The sequence below is a fragment of the Narcine bancroftii genome, chromosome 4 (genome assembly GCF_036971445.1).
Source record: "Narcine bancroftii isolate sNarBan1 chromosome 4, sNarBan1.hap1, whole genome shotgun sequence".
NCBI lineage: Eukaryota > Metazoa > Chordata > Chondrichthyes > Torpediniformes > Narcinidae > Narcine > Narcine bancroftii.
The window spans coordinates 129669236-129687269 of NC_091472.1; the positions used below are offsets into that span (position 1 = coordinate 129669236).

At 40.1% G+C, this 18034-nt stretch overlaps 1 protein-coding gene and 1 long non-coding RNA gene across 3 annotated transcripts in view; one reads left to right on the forward strand and one right to left on the reverse strand.

Moving 5' to 3' along the window:
* Positions 1-18034, forward strand: part of LOC138761154 (uncharacterized protein KIAA1671-like) — a 245816-nt gene that overhangs the window by 210896 nt on the left and 16886 nt on the right. Inside the window, exons 6-9 of the mRNA XM_069932843.1 lie at positions 7111-7301; positions 8294-8528; positions 12046-12217; positions 15743-15858. Of these exons, the coding sequence (XP_069788944.1) occupies positions 7111-7301; positions 8294-8528; positions 12046-12217; positions 15743-15858 (714 nt within the window). The remainder of the gene's footprint in view (positions 1-7110; positions 7302-8293; positions 8529-12045; positions 12218-15742; positions 15859-18034) is intronic.
* The window catches only part of LOC138761161 (uncharacterized), a 149172-nt gene that overhangs the window by 4756 nt on the left and 126382 nt on the right, over positions 1-18034 (reverse strand). The gene's annotated exons all lie outside the window — the stretch shown is intronic.

Genomic DNA, 18034 nt, shown 5'->3' on the forward strand with positions numbered 1-18034 from the left:
ATTTGTTTTACTATCATAAACTACAAAAGCATAATGTCTGAGTTTGCTGTGGAAGATTGTAAAATACATTAAAAGATAAGATGAGAAACAATAACTAAAATTTAAAATTTTACACTGTTTTCAAGAAATGTACATTTAATTTGAAAGTGATATGGTATACGTTAAAGACAACATTAAATTAAAGGACAAGGTGTAAATTGTTGCAAAAATAGCAGTTAACTTGAGAGTGGGGAAAATTTCAGATTTCAATAAAAGAGAACCAAGTTGTTGATAATGGAAGGGAATGTAGAATTCTGAGTGAAAGCAAGCAAGAAATATAAAAACAGACAAGCGGTGTGTTGAAAGGGAAAACTGAAGTCAATGTGGGTTCATCTTTGATAGGAAGGAGCAACAGCAGGGAAATTATAGTTAAGGAAATGGTACCAAGGCAATTCAAAAATTGCAATTGGTTTGGCCGGAGTTAACATCAATTATGAAAAGGAAATCATATTAGACAAATCTACTAGATTTTTTTTGAATTATAACCATCAGAATACATAAGCTAGGTGGCAGTGTGGATCAGGAATTGTTTGCAGAGAGGCTTCAGGGGATATCAACAAATGGGCAAAAAGAGAGTAGATAATTAGTTCAAGTAACAAGTGCTTATTGTCATATACATTTGTACAGATGCACCAAAATTCTTACTTGCTGCAGCCAAATAAATAGTGTATAGATCAACTACAAGGTGGTGAAAGAGTACCAGAGGTAGGTGAGAATATGGATTGAGATTACAATCAGAACAAGATTGATTTTGATGAATAGTATAACAAGGCTGATGGGGTTTTGTAGCCTGTTTACAATTTGTAGTAATTCTGTCCATAGGGGAAAATGGATGTTATTTTGGGTTTGTATTGTCCATCTTTTATGGCTATTTTATAATGTTGTACTTCCTGGTAATAGTTCAGTATATGTTTCTGCATTCTAGCTGAAGCAAAACCTAAGAGGATGGGAAATAAATTGGCCTTTTGCTCTTGAGTGTTGGGATGCTCTAATGGCACACTCCAATAATATATTGTCTAATGCAGAAATATTTTTCAGATAGGTCAAAGCTCTCAATAAGTCTGGTATGAACCACTCTCAGAAACAAGATTTGTGATCATTTAAGATTATGAACCAGTATTCCTTGCACGTTTAATGACCCCGATTATAAATTAAATTACTTTCTTTATCTGTTCATGCCTGCAGCTGAAAATTGGCTCATCTGTGTTCCATATTCTACATAATTTAGTGTATGTTTTGAATTGTTTAATTAAATTTTGAATTTAAATGCTATGGCTTCAAGACAGTGCCCTAGCATTTGATTGGCAGCTGTGTTTCATTGGTTAGCAGCAGAGTATTAAATGTTGGCTTATGTATATATTAGTTTTCAGTTCCATATGGCAGGAAGGACGTTAAGGAAAGTAGTGCCAGACTGGGGTTGATAAGAGAAAATGCAAATATAACCTTAGAAAAGAGACATTACACACACAAGGGTAAAACACAGGATTCTGTTGACACCGTGGTAAATGAAAAAAACACACAAATGCTGGAGAAACTCAGCAGGTCAAAAAGTGCCTTTATGTAGCAAAGGTAAAGATACATCACCAGCATTTTGGAACATGTTCCCCCACACCTTGCTGAAGGGCTCAAGTATGAAATGTTGGTGATGTATCTTTACCTTTGCTACATAAAGACACTGTTTGATCTGTTGAGTTTCTCCAGCATTTATGTGTTATTACACACACAATACAAGTTCCAAAGATTATGAAGGATAGAACCAAATTGTTTATTGATCCTCTGGTTGGTAGATTAATCGATAAATAACCTCTAGTGTAGTAAGGTGGTGGAAGAATCAAGGTGGAATTAATGGACATAGGTTACCAGGAGATCAGTGAGGGGTATGGAATTGAAGGGATTGGTCTGATAGCCACTGTAGATTTTGGGCACATAACTTCCTGTGTCTTAGGATTGTATTACAGATAAAATAGGTCTATTTTATTGAACAACAAAATTTGAATGTAGATAACCAAAAAACCATTTGACTATATTTTGCTTTTGAATAATTTAGTTGTGCTCTGCTCAGCTGCACCAAATGGAATTCCCATTCCCAGTGGTTGGAACTAGCTGTTTGGAAGCACTGCTGTTACCTTGATGAAGGGCTCAAGCCTCAACTTTGATTATGTATCTTTATCTATGCTCCATCAAATACACTGTTTAACTGTCGAGTTTCCCCAGGTTTGTTTTTTATAGCAAGATATATTTGTGAGTACATATGTGGTTAAACTCAAGTCAGTGTTGAGGAGAATTAATTTGGTAAATTGCTACTGCCTATGTGGAGTGAGCACAGACACTGAATCTTGCAAGTGTCTGCTGCTGTCTTGTGGTATTGTTGCTGGCTGATCAGGAAGCTACGCGAATGTGTAACAAAAGCTGAAAACACTTCCTGTGCTATCACTAGTTTTGTCAACAATGTGCAACATTATTTTAGTTTTCCACATTTTATTGATACGTCCCTTGTCCTTAAATTTGTTGCTTTCAAATTTATTTTTTGGGAGAAAAATAACTTTATGAATCTCCCCCAAAGCTCCCTTAACAGGGATAACAAAGGCAATTGAAGGCATTGGGTAGGAATAAAAATAAAATTAGCATTAACAGGGTGGCTTTCACACCCCTTTCAGATATATCATGCACATTGCGGCTAATTCAGTAGATTTGAATTGGAGCCACTGCTATGATTTGTCATTATTAACCAGTTCCTTGTTTTTGTATCACCTTTTCACATAGTTCATGTTTAGCTTTGGATGCATTTGCTTTCTTGAATTCTTGTGAAAGTTTGAAAGTTTTCAAAATTTCAAATGAATTGGGGTGGAAGTTCTACTTATTTACTTTATCCAACCATTAAGTTATTTGTTGTAGATAGTATTTAATTGTTAAAAATTGGTCATTTGAAGATTGTTGGTGGGAATGTTGTGTGTACAAAAAAAAATGGCTGGTTTGTTGCCTATATTACAACAGTGACTACACTTGTGTGCTTTATTTTACCAATGAGTGCTTTATTGGCTGCACAGCATTTTGGAACACCCGGATATTTGCCAAGAAATTATATTAATAGAAGTATTTATTTCTCTAAATCTGTGCTGAAATTTAAGCAGTTGCTATTATCCGTCACTGATCAGAACAGTTTTGGTTTTAATTTGGCTGTGTTCTCATTCCTTGTATGATGTTAATCCTGATGCATAGCTGTTTCTACATTAAAGCACTGTTAGGATATGCTGCAACTTCTTTTACTAACACTAATAGTTCACAACAAAAAAGCAAACTACCACAGGAACTCAGTAGGCACTTTCATGTGGCCAATTGCCCCGCTTGTAAAGCCATATATTTTGGCAAAATGCGGCTGTGGGAAGGCCACGTGAATGTACAGGAGGCGCCTGGAAGGCGAGTTTGGTAACCCTCTTCCAAGAGGGATAATCCCCACGGCACAGAGGCCTCCCCACCCATCTGAATGTGGCAGCCTAAAAGCGGCTGCATTTAGATGACAGTCAGCTGGCCAGTGCCTGACAGCTCCTCTCCCAGTCCCCACATTGTCGGGCGACCGGCGCAGGCTGTAAGCGCGGGGACGTCCCCACACTGATCCTGCTGCCCCGCTCTCTCTCCCCACTCACGAAATCAGTCCCCACACTATTGTGACTGATTTCGGGAGTGGGGATAAGGGGGCTGGAGCGGCTGGCGGGGGAGAAGGGGGCTGGCCGAAACAATGCCGGTACCCGACTCAAGCGCCTCCTTCTGCCCCGCCGATCGCTCCAGCCCGTGAGTGGGGAGAGAGTGGGGCAGCGCCGGTCACCCCACAGTGTGGGGACTGAATTCGCGAGTGGGGCATCGGGATCATTGTGGGGACGTCCCGTGCGGAACGTGCCCGCGCTGATAGCCCGTGCTAGCTGTCCCAGCTGACAGCCAGTCATCCTGAATTGACAGCCCAAGGGACAGAAGCCAGAATGCGCTCAGATGCACATCCCGGCGCAGCTGTCCTTTCAGGTGGCCAGTGCTGCCACCTGAACTGCAATTTAAAGGGACACTTCTGCTTCTTCAGGTGCATTCTTAACTGAGAATACACCTGAAAAAGCCTAGTGCATCAAGCAGCAAAAGAAGAAGAAGAAAAGGAATTGTTGACAGTTTTGGTTGAGACTTAAGAGTTTGAAGCTGAATCTTGACCTCTTCTTTTCTCCCCCACACCACTTTGCCCACAGATGCTGCTTGCTCGACCCTAAAGCAATTTGTTTATTGCTCCGTATTACGACTTTGGCTAGCAATAAGTATGTCATCCAGGTATATGAAGGTAAAGTCAAGATTGCGTCCAACTCTGTCCATTTAAAAATTGGAAAGTCTCCGCAGCATTCTTGAGCCCAAAAGGCAACCTTCTGAATTAAAAAAAGCCAAAGGGTTTAATAATAGCCGTTTTTGGAATGTCATCCAGGAGGACCGGGATTTGATGATACCCCCAGGCCAGGTCCACCTTGGAAAAGATGCGGGCTCCCTGCAGATTAGACGGGAAGTCCTGTAAATGTAGTGATCCGATGCGATAACCTTGTTCAAACTGCAGTAATCACCTCAGGGACTCCATCTGCCTGTGGCCTTGGGTACCATGGGGTTGTCCAGGAGTTATGACCATTGTACAAAACCCATGTCCTCCATCCTTTCAGTCTCCTCTTTGGCCAGATGAATTTTATCTGGAGGGAGCCTGCGAGCTCGGGCATTGCGGTGGCCCTTTGGTTGGGTATGTAGTACTGCACCCCATGTTTCAGCATTGCCAAGGTGAATTGTGGCATAATTATTTTGGGGAATTCCACCAACAACCTGGTGAATTCATTCTCTGAAAGAGTAACAGGGCTGGCAGCTTGGCCTCACCTAGAGCAAAGGTCTGGAAAGTGTGGGTATGAACGAGCCTACGTCCCTCTAGATCAACCAGCAGCCCATGTGCTCTGAGAAAATCAGCTCCCAGTATTGGTTGAGCGACCGAGGCCAACGTGAATGTCCACGTGAACTTAGTATCACCAAACTGTAGCGGGATCCTACATGTGCCAAATATTTGGATAGTACTGCAGTTTTTGGCTTTCAATGATGGCCCAGGTTTTCTGATGCGCTCTGAAGAGGGAAGCATGCTGATCTCAGCCCCTGTATAAATGCCGGCCAGAATGTCTATTAGTGACGGCTGGCCCCGAACAAACAGGGAGGTTGGCAGCGGCAAGCTTCTGCACCCCATCATTTATGGTAGAAATACCAGTGGATGCTATCTTCATCCTGTTGTCTCCTGGCCAACTGGCAGTCTGACAATGGATTTGATTGACCTTGCTGCCTATCTAATGTTGGAGTTGCATGGTCCTGCTGCTGTGAGCAGGATCTGGTGACCCGTCCTACGGATGTCACTCCTTCTTGCTTAGACCACCATAGAATGTCAGCATGGGGCGTGACTCTCTGTTGGTCACTGAAATCCTCATCGGCCAGCAGCACGTGGATATCTTCTGGTAGCAGCTCCAAGAACATGAGGCAGGTCCTATGCCCTTCCACTAGTGCCACTATTTCATCCATGAGTGCAGAAGGGGTTCAATCTCCCAAGCCATCCAAGTGAAGTAAATGGCTGCTCGCTCATGTCACGAGAGGCCAAAGGTATGGATGAGCAGACTCTTGACCACCATATACTTGCCTTCCTCCAGAGGCTGCTGTAGAAAATCGGAAACTCACCATGCTGTCTCTTGATCCAGGGCACTTGCTACATAATAGTTCTGTGTGAACTGTGATGTTATCTGCCTCAACTGGAATTGAGCTTCTGCTTGGTCAAACCATACACGTGGTTATGAAATCCAAAATGTTGGCAGTTTCAGAGCCACGCCATACATCGAAGAAAATTTTTCCATGTTGAGGTCCAAATATTATTGCAAAGCATTCTATACTGAGCTACTATAGACATCAGTGTACACGTTGTGGAATCGCTGTATACGTCATTGAGTTGATGTATATGCTGGAAAGTCAACATAAATGCTGCTTTCACCTCCAGGCTTGCATACATCATTGCTTCTATCACATGGACAGGAAGTGATGTCATCAACCCAGATTTAAACCTGTATTGAATGCAGATCAATTTCTTGCATTTTCCATAGCATGTCCGCCATTTTGGGAGCCAGTTTGCATGCTGGTAAGTGGGTCGCCACAATTCCACCATTGTTGGCCAAATAATTGGAAATAATAATACAGGATGGAGGTTGCGTATCTGGTTGGGTCATGTGAGAACAACAATCTTGCTCTCAATATCACCAAGACAGGAGCTTATTGTTCATTTTTGGGAGTTTTTTTTAAATGAAGTACCTTGCTGGTTGTAGTAGATAAGAATGTTAATGCATTGAACATTGTATGCAATCAAAGATGGGAACTGTTCAATGTTTTCATCAATGATTCTTACTTTGGAATCGGAAGTACAAGTTCCGACTTGAAGAACAACCAAATTTCAGGATGTTATTGGGTTTCAGTCAGAGAGAAAGGGAAAAGGAATTTGTGGAATAATGGGAATGTCTATGACCGGTAAAATTGACATGATTTAATGAAGGCAGTTACCAGCACATTAAGTTTCTTAGTTTGTGTCATGTGCTGTTAATGTTAAGGCTCTGGGGCCTGTCCATCATGCCAGGTCATTATACATATTGAAAAATGTTCTTTACTCGGACAGCAATTAGTATGAATAATTTATTATTACTGGAAATAGTTGACCGTATGAATAAGATAAACATACTAGGGTAAAGGGAAAAGAGGGATGTGTTGGAAAAATAGAAGGAAGTGCATGTGAAACATACGCTAACATGGACTAACTGACTAATGCTGTTTGTCATAGAATCATGTAGCATCCAACAGGCCCTTTAGTCCAACTCGTCCATGCCCACCAAGTTGGTATTGTGGACTAGTCTTATTTACTTGCATTTGGTCCCTATTTTCTAAGCCCTTCCTATCCATATATGTCTTTTGATTGTACCTGGTTCTGTGTCTGATCCATCGTGTAATGCAGGACAATGTTTGGTTCTTCTAATCCTCTCACCTTCATTTCAGGACAGGGTGACGCAGTGCTGCACAAGTCCGACCATAAAGGCAAAGGACACTGATGTCCTTGTGCAGGAGAAAGGCCAGTTTTATGCATGTGAAGACAACTATGGCACCTGTGAAGAGAGAGGGTCCGGCACATATGACGAGGCAGAACCATGCAACGAAAACAATGAGCCAAAAGTCTGCAGAGACACAATGTAAGTGCTCAAAGGCTGTGCAAAGGTATTGACATACTTTGAATAAGGATATGGAGCTGTGAATGAAATTATGTGCCTCTTTTGAATTGCTGGACTCTGCTGCTCAAACTGTTAATTGGTGCACAGCTGTGCTCTGTTGCCCTGTCTCCACTGCTGTATATAATTGCAGAAGAGCTCTTAGAGATTTAGCAAGTGCCAAACAGATGATGCATTTGTTCAATGCCACCTTTTGTGTAGCGCGGGGTGGGGGGGGGGGGGGGTGGGGGAGAGCAAATTAATGCTCATTGGTCTTTGAAGAAGAATTTTGCATGAAGGTTGTGGGAAAGAGATGACATAGAATCCTCTGATGTGTTTTGGTATCTTTAAACCTCTAAAATCTTTCAGCTTCAGATTTGATCTTGGTCTTTGTGGAGTTGTGAGAAATAACTACCTCTTTTCAATGGATCTGGAAAACAAGTTTGTTGAAATGTTGTTCCTTCAAAAGCTGTCTCCCTTTGGATATGTTAGTGATGAAGGAATCAATCATGGCTGCAGTGGTTTCTGAATAGTCTGCCAGTCACTCTTGCGCCACAAATGAAAAATGGCTTCTTGAGAGAGGCAATGATTATACTTTGTGTTTTAATTCAACACCATTCAGGAGAGCAGAATGAAAAAAAGATTGGGTGGGTAATGTGTGTATGGAAGTGGGTTTGGGGAGTAATATGTGGGAGTTGTATTTAAAATCATTTTGCTATTAGTGAAAAAAATGTTATTGAAGAGATAAGGTCTGCTCAGATTATCTTAAAACTTGTATGATGAATTTACCTGTGAAGCAGAAAGGGTTTTCATGAGGTCCCCAAGCATATCTCTTAAACATACTGCCTTATGAAAAAGCACTAATAGGTGGAAATTGCCACTTGCAAGGTACAGAAAGGATTAAAAACTCCTTCTACCTTCATAAGCCATTGCTCATTAAGTCACTTCTTGACTGTTTGAACTTTGTTCTGTTACAGCTGTAGTCCAGTTTCAACCTATAAGGACTTTTCCATTGATCCAGTTGTTTGGCCAAGAAGCAAGTCTTTGTCCCCACAGTCAGTGGCGACCCATGCCAGCGAACAGCCATGCCCTCTCCAGGAACCAAGATCTGCAAGCTGTGAAATGGAGTCAACAGATGGCACAGATAGTTCTCAGTCCACTGGCCCAGTTACCCATCATGATCAAACTTCCCATGGATTCTCATTTCTGGAGGTAACTATGGACATCTGTTGTTATATGAATCAGCAAATGCTCATAGCTCTCTGCATATTCCTCTCAAACATTAGTTGCAAGTTTAGGGCACAAATAGGTAACAAAATATTGGATTGTGTTCACTTTCCATTACATCTGGCAGTTTTGAGATATTGAATGCTATCATGGATGATATTTATTCCTTTTTTTATCATCTCTAAAAGTTGGAAGGCAGCTAGTCTCTGCTAATGGAGACATGGATATTCAGTGACGTGTAGTCACACTCAACAAAGGTGATGACCTCACCAAAGCCTTCGACACCGTGAGCAGGAAAGGGCTTTGGCAAGTACTAGAGCGCCTCAGATGCCCCCCAAAGTTCCTCAACATGGTTATCCAACTGCACGAAAACCAACAAGGTCGGGTCAGATACAGCAATGAGCTCTCTGAACCCTTCTCCATTAACAATGGCGTGAAGCAAGGCTGCATTCTCGCACCAACCCTCTTTTCAATCTTCTTCAGCATGATGCTGAAACAAGCCATGAAAGACCTCAACAATGAAGATGCTGTTTACATCCGGTACCGCACGGATGGCAGTCTCTTCAATCTGAGGCACCTGCAAGCTCACACCAAGACACAAGAGCAACTTGTCTGTGAACTACTCTTTGTAGACGATGCCGCTTTAGTTGCCCATTCAGAGCCAGTTCTTTAGCGCTTGATGTCGTGTTTTGCGGAAACTGCCAAAATGTTTGGCCTGGAAGTCAGCCTGAAGAAAACTGAGGTCCCCCATCAGCCAGCTCCCCACCATGACTACCAGCCCCCCCACATCTTCATCGGGCACACAAAACTCAAAACGGTCAACCAGTTTACCTATCTCGGCTGCACCATTTCATCGGATGCAAGGATCGACAACGAGATAGACAACAGAGTCGCCAAAGCAAATAGCGCCTTTGGAAGACTACACAAAAGAGTCTGGAAAAACAACCAACTGAAAAACCTCACAAAGATTAGTGTATACAGAGCCATTGTCATACCCACACTCCTGTTCGGCTCAAAATCATGGGTGCTCTACCGGCATCACCTACGGCTCCTAGAACGCTTCCACCAGCGTTGTCTCCGCTCCATCCTCAACATTCATTGGAGTGACTTCATCACCAACATTGAGGTACTTCATCACACTACTTACGAAGTTAAACAACAAAGCCTGGAAACTCTGTGATTATAGTTTGCACACATTTGCTGGAGAAACCCAGCAAATCCATACAGCTTTCTTCATGAAGCAAAGATAAAGATACATACCAAGCGTTTTGGACCTGAGCCCTTCATCAAGGTAGGAGCAAGATGCAGGCAGGTGTCTGAATAAAGTGGTGGGAGGGAGGGGCAGTAGGAGGAGCAGAGACCCATGGGCAAGAGGTCATAGGTAGATATTGGAGGGAGGGCACGAGGAAAAAGCTGAAAAGTGATAGGGGGTGGGGGTGGGGACAATAGCTCTCTGCCTGCACCTTGCTCCTACCTTGATGAAGGGCTGAAGCTCATATGTTAGTTGTGTATCTTTATTCTTGCTGTGTGATTTGCAGAGTTTCTGCAGCAATTTTGTGTACTCTAATGAACATTGCTATAGTGCTTCCTGTACTGTTACCCTCCATAATCCAGTAATCAGGCAGTGATTATGCAGGGGTTTTAATTCTGTATATTTCAAAATCAGGACATCTTGGAAGTGGCAGTCTTCCCTTGAGGCACAGGTTTGAGAGCCAAATGGTGATGTCTACCTCCTCCTCTTCCCTCATAGCCAAACTACCTCTTTTCCCATCTTCATTATTTTTAAAACCAATTCAAATGTGGAAAATAATAAATATACTATTTATTCTGATTCTGCTCATATTTTACTCATGGATTTATTTCTGAAGATTAATCTGAATGTTCCTGATTTCTGGGACAACCATTTTTATATCATTGTTAGAACTTTAAGAGAGTCCTGATGAGCTGGAGTGAAGTCTGCTGGAAATGTTAAATTTAAAGGAGGATGACACAGTGGATAGTCGTGCTGCCTCACAGAGGCAGAGTCCCAGGTTTGATCTTGACCACCGGTGCTGTCTGGGTGGAAGTTTGCACATTCTCCCAGTGTCCACATGTTTTTTTTAAAATATCTCAGCTCTTAAAGATATGTCATTGGGCAAGTTAATTAGCTATTGCAAATGTAGGTGGACAGCAGCAGAATCAGTTGGTGGAAGGTTTTTGAGAGTTAATGGATTACTCTGAGAACCATCATAGAATGAACAGCATCCCATTACATGATAAGGAAATATAAGGACATGGAAATGTTGTGCACGTGAATTCATGAGGTGGTTCAGATCTGATCTTCATGATCTAATTGGATGAAATTACCTTTGAGAAAATGGTATTCAGTCAAGAATTAAGAGCCTAAACGAAGCCCATTATACCTATAACACAGTGATTCTCAACCTTTTTCTTTCTACTCACCTACCACCTTAAGCAATCCCTTACTAATCACAGAGCACAGATACCATAGGGATTACTTAAAGTGGTAGGTAAGTGGAAAAAAAAGGTTGAGAACCACTGCTGTAACAGATCTGTAAAATAATTGTTCAACAAGTCCCACTTCCTGTTACTTTTTTCAGGCTATATTTAAATCTCTTGCATCAATGCTTAATACATTCATTTCTGGAAACTGTTTCTCATTCCCTCCATCAAAGCCATTGATGATTTTTAAACATCTTTATAAATGTCCTCTTCACCATCTTTGCTCAATGGGAACAGCCTTTGCTTCACCAGCCTCTCTTGGTAACAAGTTCCCATTCGTGGTACCATACTAATGAATCTTTTCTCTAGAGACTTAACATTAAAGAGCGATGGCCAGAAATGAGAAAAATGCACCCAGAGACAGTGCTTTTTTTTAAGGTTTACCATGACCTCATTGTTTAATTTTCTCTCTGCCTTTACTCATTGATCCCATTTGTCTTTTCAGAAGTCTGCCCATCTATCCTAGAGAAGCTTGATTTTGATAAACTACTTGCATTCAATACATAGATTATATATATATATATATATATATATATATATATACAGGTAGTCCCTGACTTACGACGGTAATGGAGACTGAAGGATTGGTTGTAAATCGAGGTTGGTCATAAGTTGGGGAATGGGGACTTTGGGCTGCCACTGGGAGCAGGGACCTTTGTATGCAGTATTTTTAATACAAAATTTGTACTTGTACAGTAGTTTTAATAAAGATTTTTTAATTTTGGTCATGTGTATGGGTGGACGTAACTCGTGGGGGTCAGAAGTTGAGGACTACTTGTATGTCATAGGATGCCAGTTTATCCAAGACACAGAATCAAGCTACCTGGCCCACCAGCATATAGCAGAATGCATGTTTCCCTGCTCAAAATACATCTTTTCTGGAAGAAAGTCATACAAAATTGAAGCACAAGCAAAAAATGCTGGAATGAGAAACAGTTGAAAAACCTGAAAGTTGAGAATGAATCTTGGCTTTTTTTTTAAACTTCATTCTCCTCCCCAGCCTGTAACCACATTGGACAGCGGTGCCCAGAAATGTCGGATCCAGCTCGGCAGAAAGACTTTTCGTCGTGCACCAACAAAGCACAGGAAGGGAGGCTTGGGTGACCAGAGTGATGGCACAGATCAGTGGCTTGAAAGAAGCATGGAACCCTACATGTACAAAGATTCAACAGGTAAGGCAGAATGGCAGCTGAGGGAGGAATGGCCACTTCAACTAATTAAGAATAGTAAATGTGAGGAGCAGGCCTAATAGATTCTGTCCAGTTTAATTGATATATGGTTTGTATTCCAAGAATTGGTGAGTTCACCCATTTTTGTGCACAAGGTCAGAAAATGAGAGTGGGCACATGGTCTTTCAAGGGCTGATTTACCCCTGGCTTAATACCTTCTTTGTGTCAGATCCCCATATCCATCAATCCTTTTCTCTTCCAAAAATATTATTTTTGCTTTAAGTTCTTTTAATGAGCAAGCCTCCATACTTTCTGGGTGGAGAATTGCAGAGATTCACCATTATCAACAAGAATAAATTTCTATGTACTTTGGCTTTAAATGACCAGCCCCTTATTTTGAAACTATGACCTCTCATTTGATGCTCACCCACCACCAAAAACATCTTGACATCTACCCTCCAATTTGTGTGTTTCAATAAAGTTATCCCTTATTCTAAATTCTAAACATTACAGATCAAAACTGTTTATCCTCCCTTGACAGGAGGACAACCTTCACATCTCAGGAGTCAAACTGGGTTGTCTCTTTTGGACCAGCTCCAGTGCTGCGACATACTTTGTTAAGTAACGTGGACCAGAACTCTAAGGCACCACACACCAACCTAACCTACTAACTCCAACCTCTGATAAAAGCCAACATGATCTTTGTCCTTGTGACTTCTTGCTGTACTTACCCATTAACCTTTTGTGTGTCATTTACAAGAAATCTATATCCCTCTTAATTTGTTTGCAGTCTTTTTCAATTTAGATAATAATCTGTTCTTTGATTTCCTTTTATGGCAGTTCCCACATGAAACCCCATTTACTAAATTTTCACCCATTCATTCAATCTCTCTGTATCCCGGTGCACAGTTACAATATCCTCATCCTAACTTACCCTTCCAATCCATTTTTGTGTCGGATACTTTTCATTTTGCCCTTTTAGATTGTTATTTAAAATAGTAAATAACTGGAGACCCAGAAATCATTCCTGGGCTTTAAAAAAAAAAGTGCAAATGCCACTCAGTTGAAAGGAGACAATAATCACAGGCAAGGATAAAATAGAATGTGGGTCATTTAGACCAATATCTGTTCTTAATGTAGATTATAAATTATTTACCTCAATTATGGCCAAATGATTAGAAGATTTTTTATCTACATTGATACATAATAATCAGTCAGGTTTTATACAATAACACAAACACAAGACAATATACGAAGGACATTTCACATTATGGATCATATACAAAAAAATAAAATTAAAGCAATAGTTATTAGCGTGGACACTTAAAAGGCATTTAATTCAGTTAATTGGAATTTTCTTTGCAGAGTTTTAGTTTACATGATACAATTATTAAACTATACAGGCACTATATGACAATTCTAGTGCTCGGATTAAAATCAATGGATATTTATCAAAAAGTTTTATACTAGAAAGAGGCATGAGACAGGGTTGTGCCTGGTCACCACTACCTTTTTGCATTATATTTGGAACCATTAGCTCAATACATCAAGCAGAATGAGGATATGAGGACATAAATTGCCCTGTTATGCAGATAACATTTTGATGTATTTAGGGCAACCATACTCTTTACCTAAACTGATCCAATCCCTTGAATGATAGGTCAGTTATCAGGATACAAGATTAACAAAGATAAAACCCAGTTACTCTCATATAACTATAGCCGACCAAGAGAAAATGAAAGTAAGATATCTCTGGGCATGGCAAAACAGAGTCTCTAAGTATTATGCCAAAAGATTTGGCAAAATTATTGGAATGCAATTATTTGCCTATATAAAGAGAATATTATAAGATGGAACCTAATTACATTTTATAATCTCAATTCAATGATTGAATCCATTAAAATGAATATATTGCCCAGACTATTAGAGTGGAAGCCTGATTTTACACACTCTAATTTAACACTAATTTGGATATAATACGATGAGTCATTGGACTCCAATATATGTGCCGCTTAACGTCCGCATTCCGTTCTTTGAGATAGGACGTTAAGTGAGCCCATTTAAAAAAGATGCAATACCTGGGATGGTCACCCTGTGGCACAGCAGATGTTTAGAAGTAGCGCGTCTAAATTATTTAGGGTAAATACAGTAATGTTTACCTTGGTGGGGAATTCATCATATGGATGAAGAAGGGGTCCTGCTGCAAAGATGTGGGGGGGGGGGTGGGTGTGTGCTGCCACAAACAGTGGGGGGAGAGTGATGGTGATTGCTGCTGTGATCGATGTGTGTGAGTATATATTGTACACACTAGTGAAACCCCGATTTAGTGTGACACCGCTTTTCTAGTGGTTTATTTATTTATTTTTGGACCCAAACTATCGTGTTGTAACAGGGTTCCACTGTATAACTTTTTCAGACCTTACCAATACAGATTAACCAAAATTGATTCAATGAATGGGATAAAATGGTATTAAGATATACACGGCATGGTAAAAGGACGAGAGTTAGTCTCAAAACATTGCAATTAGCCAAGGAAAAGGAAGGTTAGGGCCTACATTCTCTTAAAGATTATTATTTTGCAGCACAATTGAGAGCTGTGATGTGTTGGTGTAACTATCATATGATGCTTAATGGAAAAATTGAGAAGATACTTTCCATCCCCATACAGGCAATTTTGGCTGATAACAACCTACAAAGGTGCATAAATAGTATTTATAACCCATGGATGAAATGGACTCTTAAAATGTGAAAAACTACAATTCTTAAATGGTATGCATAGGACTTAGATTTCATGCCAAATAAATTGAATGCTAGATTTAAGGACTGAATAGCTAAAGGAATAACAATTTGTGATAAAAAGTAAAAATATTCAGTTTTGAAATGCTTAAAGAGAAACACATTATAAAAATAAGGCTTTTATCAGTATTTGCAGATGCAACATTGTTAATAGGAGAGTTAAAAATGTAACCAAGGCAAGTACGTTTGATAGAACTGTTTAGAAAAGCACATAATTCAGATAATGGTCATCAAATCATTTCAAGTGTATATCAAAGTCTGTCAAACCTTAAAATGTACTGGACCAATTAAAACAAAATCAGAAAAGGAAGGAGGGATAACTATATCTGGGGGAGAAGGGACAATAATATGGAGGTATCAATGGAACTGTACCAGTTCACAGAAATGGTTTGGGTGGAAAAACCTGATAAGATAGTTTATTACACCCTCTCAGAAATCCCATTATGATCATGAAGTGCCAGTTGATGAAGTAGACAAAGACGATGTGGTCAAACAATAATCATGGCTTTTATTAGCAGAAACTTATGGTACAATAATGAAAGACAATGGGTGCGTACCCACGGGGAGTGTCCTAACAGTAGAGATAATGCACAGCCAATGTTAGTACAGCAAGGGAAAAGGAGGAGGAGATGTAAGTGCAAGTTACCTACAATTGTGATATGAAGACTAAAAGAACATGAGAAACTAATGTGTTTCTGTCATGCTAATGCAAAATATATCCTTCATTATCAGAACCTATTGGACAGGAAGAATTGACGACAGAGAAGATCAAAGGATATGAGAAACTTCTACCTTCACAGAGTCAAAAAGTTGCAATGTTTCCTGGGATGGACCCAGCAGTATTGAAGGTAAATTTTCTGGAATTCTTATAATTGGCTTCATATCAGTGACCTGAATATTCTGACATACTGCAATTTTTTTCTGATTTCAAGTTCCAGCATGCTGCACAAGGCAAGCATGGGTGCCCTGATATAGTTTAGTCCCTTTAAAATTAAGTTAAGCTAAGCTGAGTGGGCAAACCAGATAAATGCAAAAAAAAGTCTGCAGTTTCTGAAGCTCATCGGTCAGCCCACAAGTTATCTGGTATGGATCTGATGAGCCAAATGATTGCCTGTTTTGCCTTAGCAATTCTGATCCTGTAAGGTAAAAGTTCCTCCACTTGTCTCTCAAGCAGGTCCAATGTCATTATTTCAAGAAACACAGAAAAGTTATCCTAGTTTTGAAATGTCTAATGAAAGCAATACCAGAAGTTTATGATGTTCAATAAAACCATAAATGTTGTTCACACTATCTCTGGATTAGGGCATTTGATATGCTCTTAATAATGAGGAATTGTGCAGCACCCAAACAACTGATGATGTCTGGTGGAATGGTATGTCAGATGCTCTCTTGATAAATCATGGGGGCACCTTGTGGCCAATATCGGAACTTCAACTAAGTCACTTTTTTTTAAACTCACAATTTGTACCAAACCCAAAAGGAAGCTGTAACTTGCATATCTGCTTCTGACTGTTTCTTTAGAAGATGCAGATGGAGAGAATTGTTTCACACCAAGTATAATCAGCAGAACTACAGTATTCTGATAAAAATTCCAAATTGGTCTTTTATCATTTCTCCTGGCCCACTTAATACATCCAGCAATTTTTATTTATTGTCAAATGTTAAAATTCTTGACCCATTTATGAAAATGTTATTTCAAAATGGCAAAGTTGATGAGCAATAGAGCACTCAAGCAATATTAAGATTCAATTTATTGTCATGTAAAGAAGATACAGTGAAAAGTCACCAAGTTCCAGCAGCATTCTTAAAACAAGAAATGAGAAGCCTCTTTTGAGACACCGAGTGGCTGTGGATTTTGCTTCTTATTCTGATGAATGTGCCTCCAGCTTTACCATAATTGTAGCCAGCCCACGTGTCGTTCAGTGTTGAACCTGAGCTTGAGACCCTTTTTCCAAATTGCATTCCCTCTATGCCAGCTTTCAAATCCATGAAGCATTAGGAAGCTATGAACATTTGAGGCTTGATGGGAGACTTGGTCACTATCGCATCGATTCCTGGTTCCCAGGTGCTGGCTAAAGTCAACATGTGGAGTGGCATGAGGTCTTCGGCCCTGAGCCCCTACCATCACAGCCACTTTTAGCTGCTTGCACTCCATATAACCGGGACCCACAAAAGCCTCCATAGTCACAGCTGTGGAGGAAACAAGGAGGCTACAGAAGGACTTAGACAGATTAAGAGAATGGGCAGAGAAGCAGTAAGTGAAATGCAATATTAGAAAGTGTACGGTCATGCACTTCAGTAGAAAAAAATAAATAGGAACTCTTTTTTAAATGGGAAGACAATTGAAATTCTTGTCCTGCATATGCTATGTATTGTTTGTATGCGTGCATGTTTTGCACTGAGGACTGAAGAACGCTGTACTTGTGTAAGCATTTGGTGGACTAAAGAGTCCATCTCATTGCTATACAATTCCATAAACTCTTAAGGTGTGTTTGAGGAGAAAGAAGTTAACCATGTCAGCGAGTAAGGCTCAGAACGATATTGAGAAAGTTGGCAAGAATTATACCAGGCTCAAATAGAGAATGAAAACTGGTATGTTTCTATTTCTCTGCTGTACAACATATGTAATACTTTGGAACTGAACTTTGTTTACTTGGATAATGTACACACAAATGCGGTATTAACGCTAAATGAAGCAAAACCAAAAGGATACAATTATAACATTGACTAATGTTGAATAAGATTTGAAAATTAGGATTTTTAAACATGAATGAATCTAAGAGCAAGTAATGCAGCATCAACTTGTACTTTGAGATGGAACAGGTGAAATCACTGTATAGATACAGGAATTATGGTTATCACAATAATGAGTGACAGTAATATACAAAGATCATTTGCCATGCAATAGTTTCTGAGCTGCCTGAAACCTGCAAATATCACACGCAAAATCTGATTGATGTTTGAGTTGGGGGTGTGGCCATGCTAAGGAACTGAGCAGATGTACTTTGAAAGAGCTCTCCACAA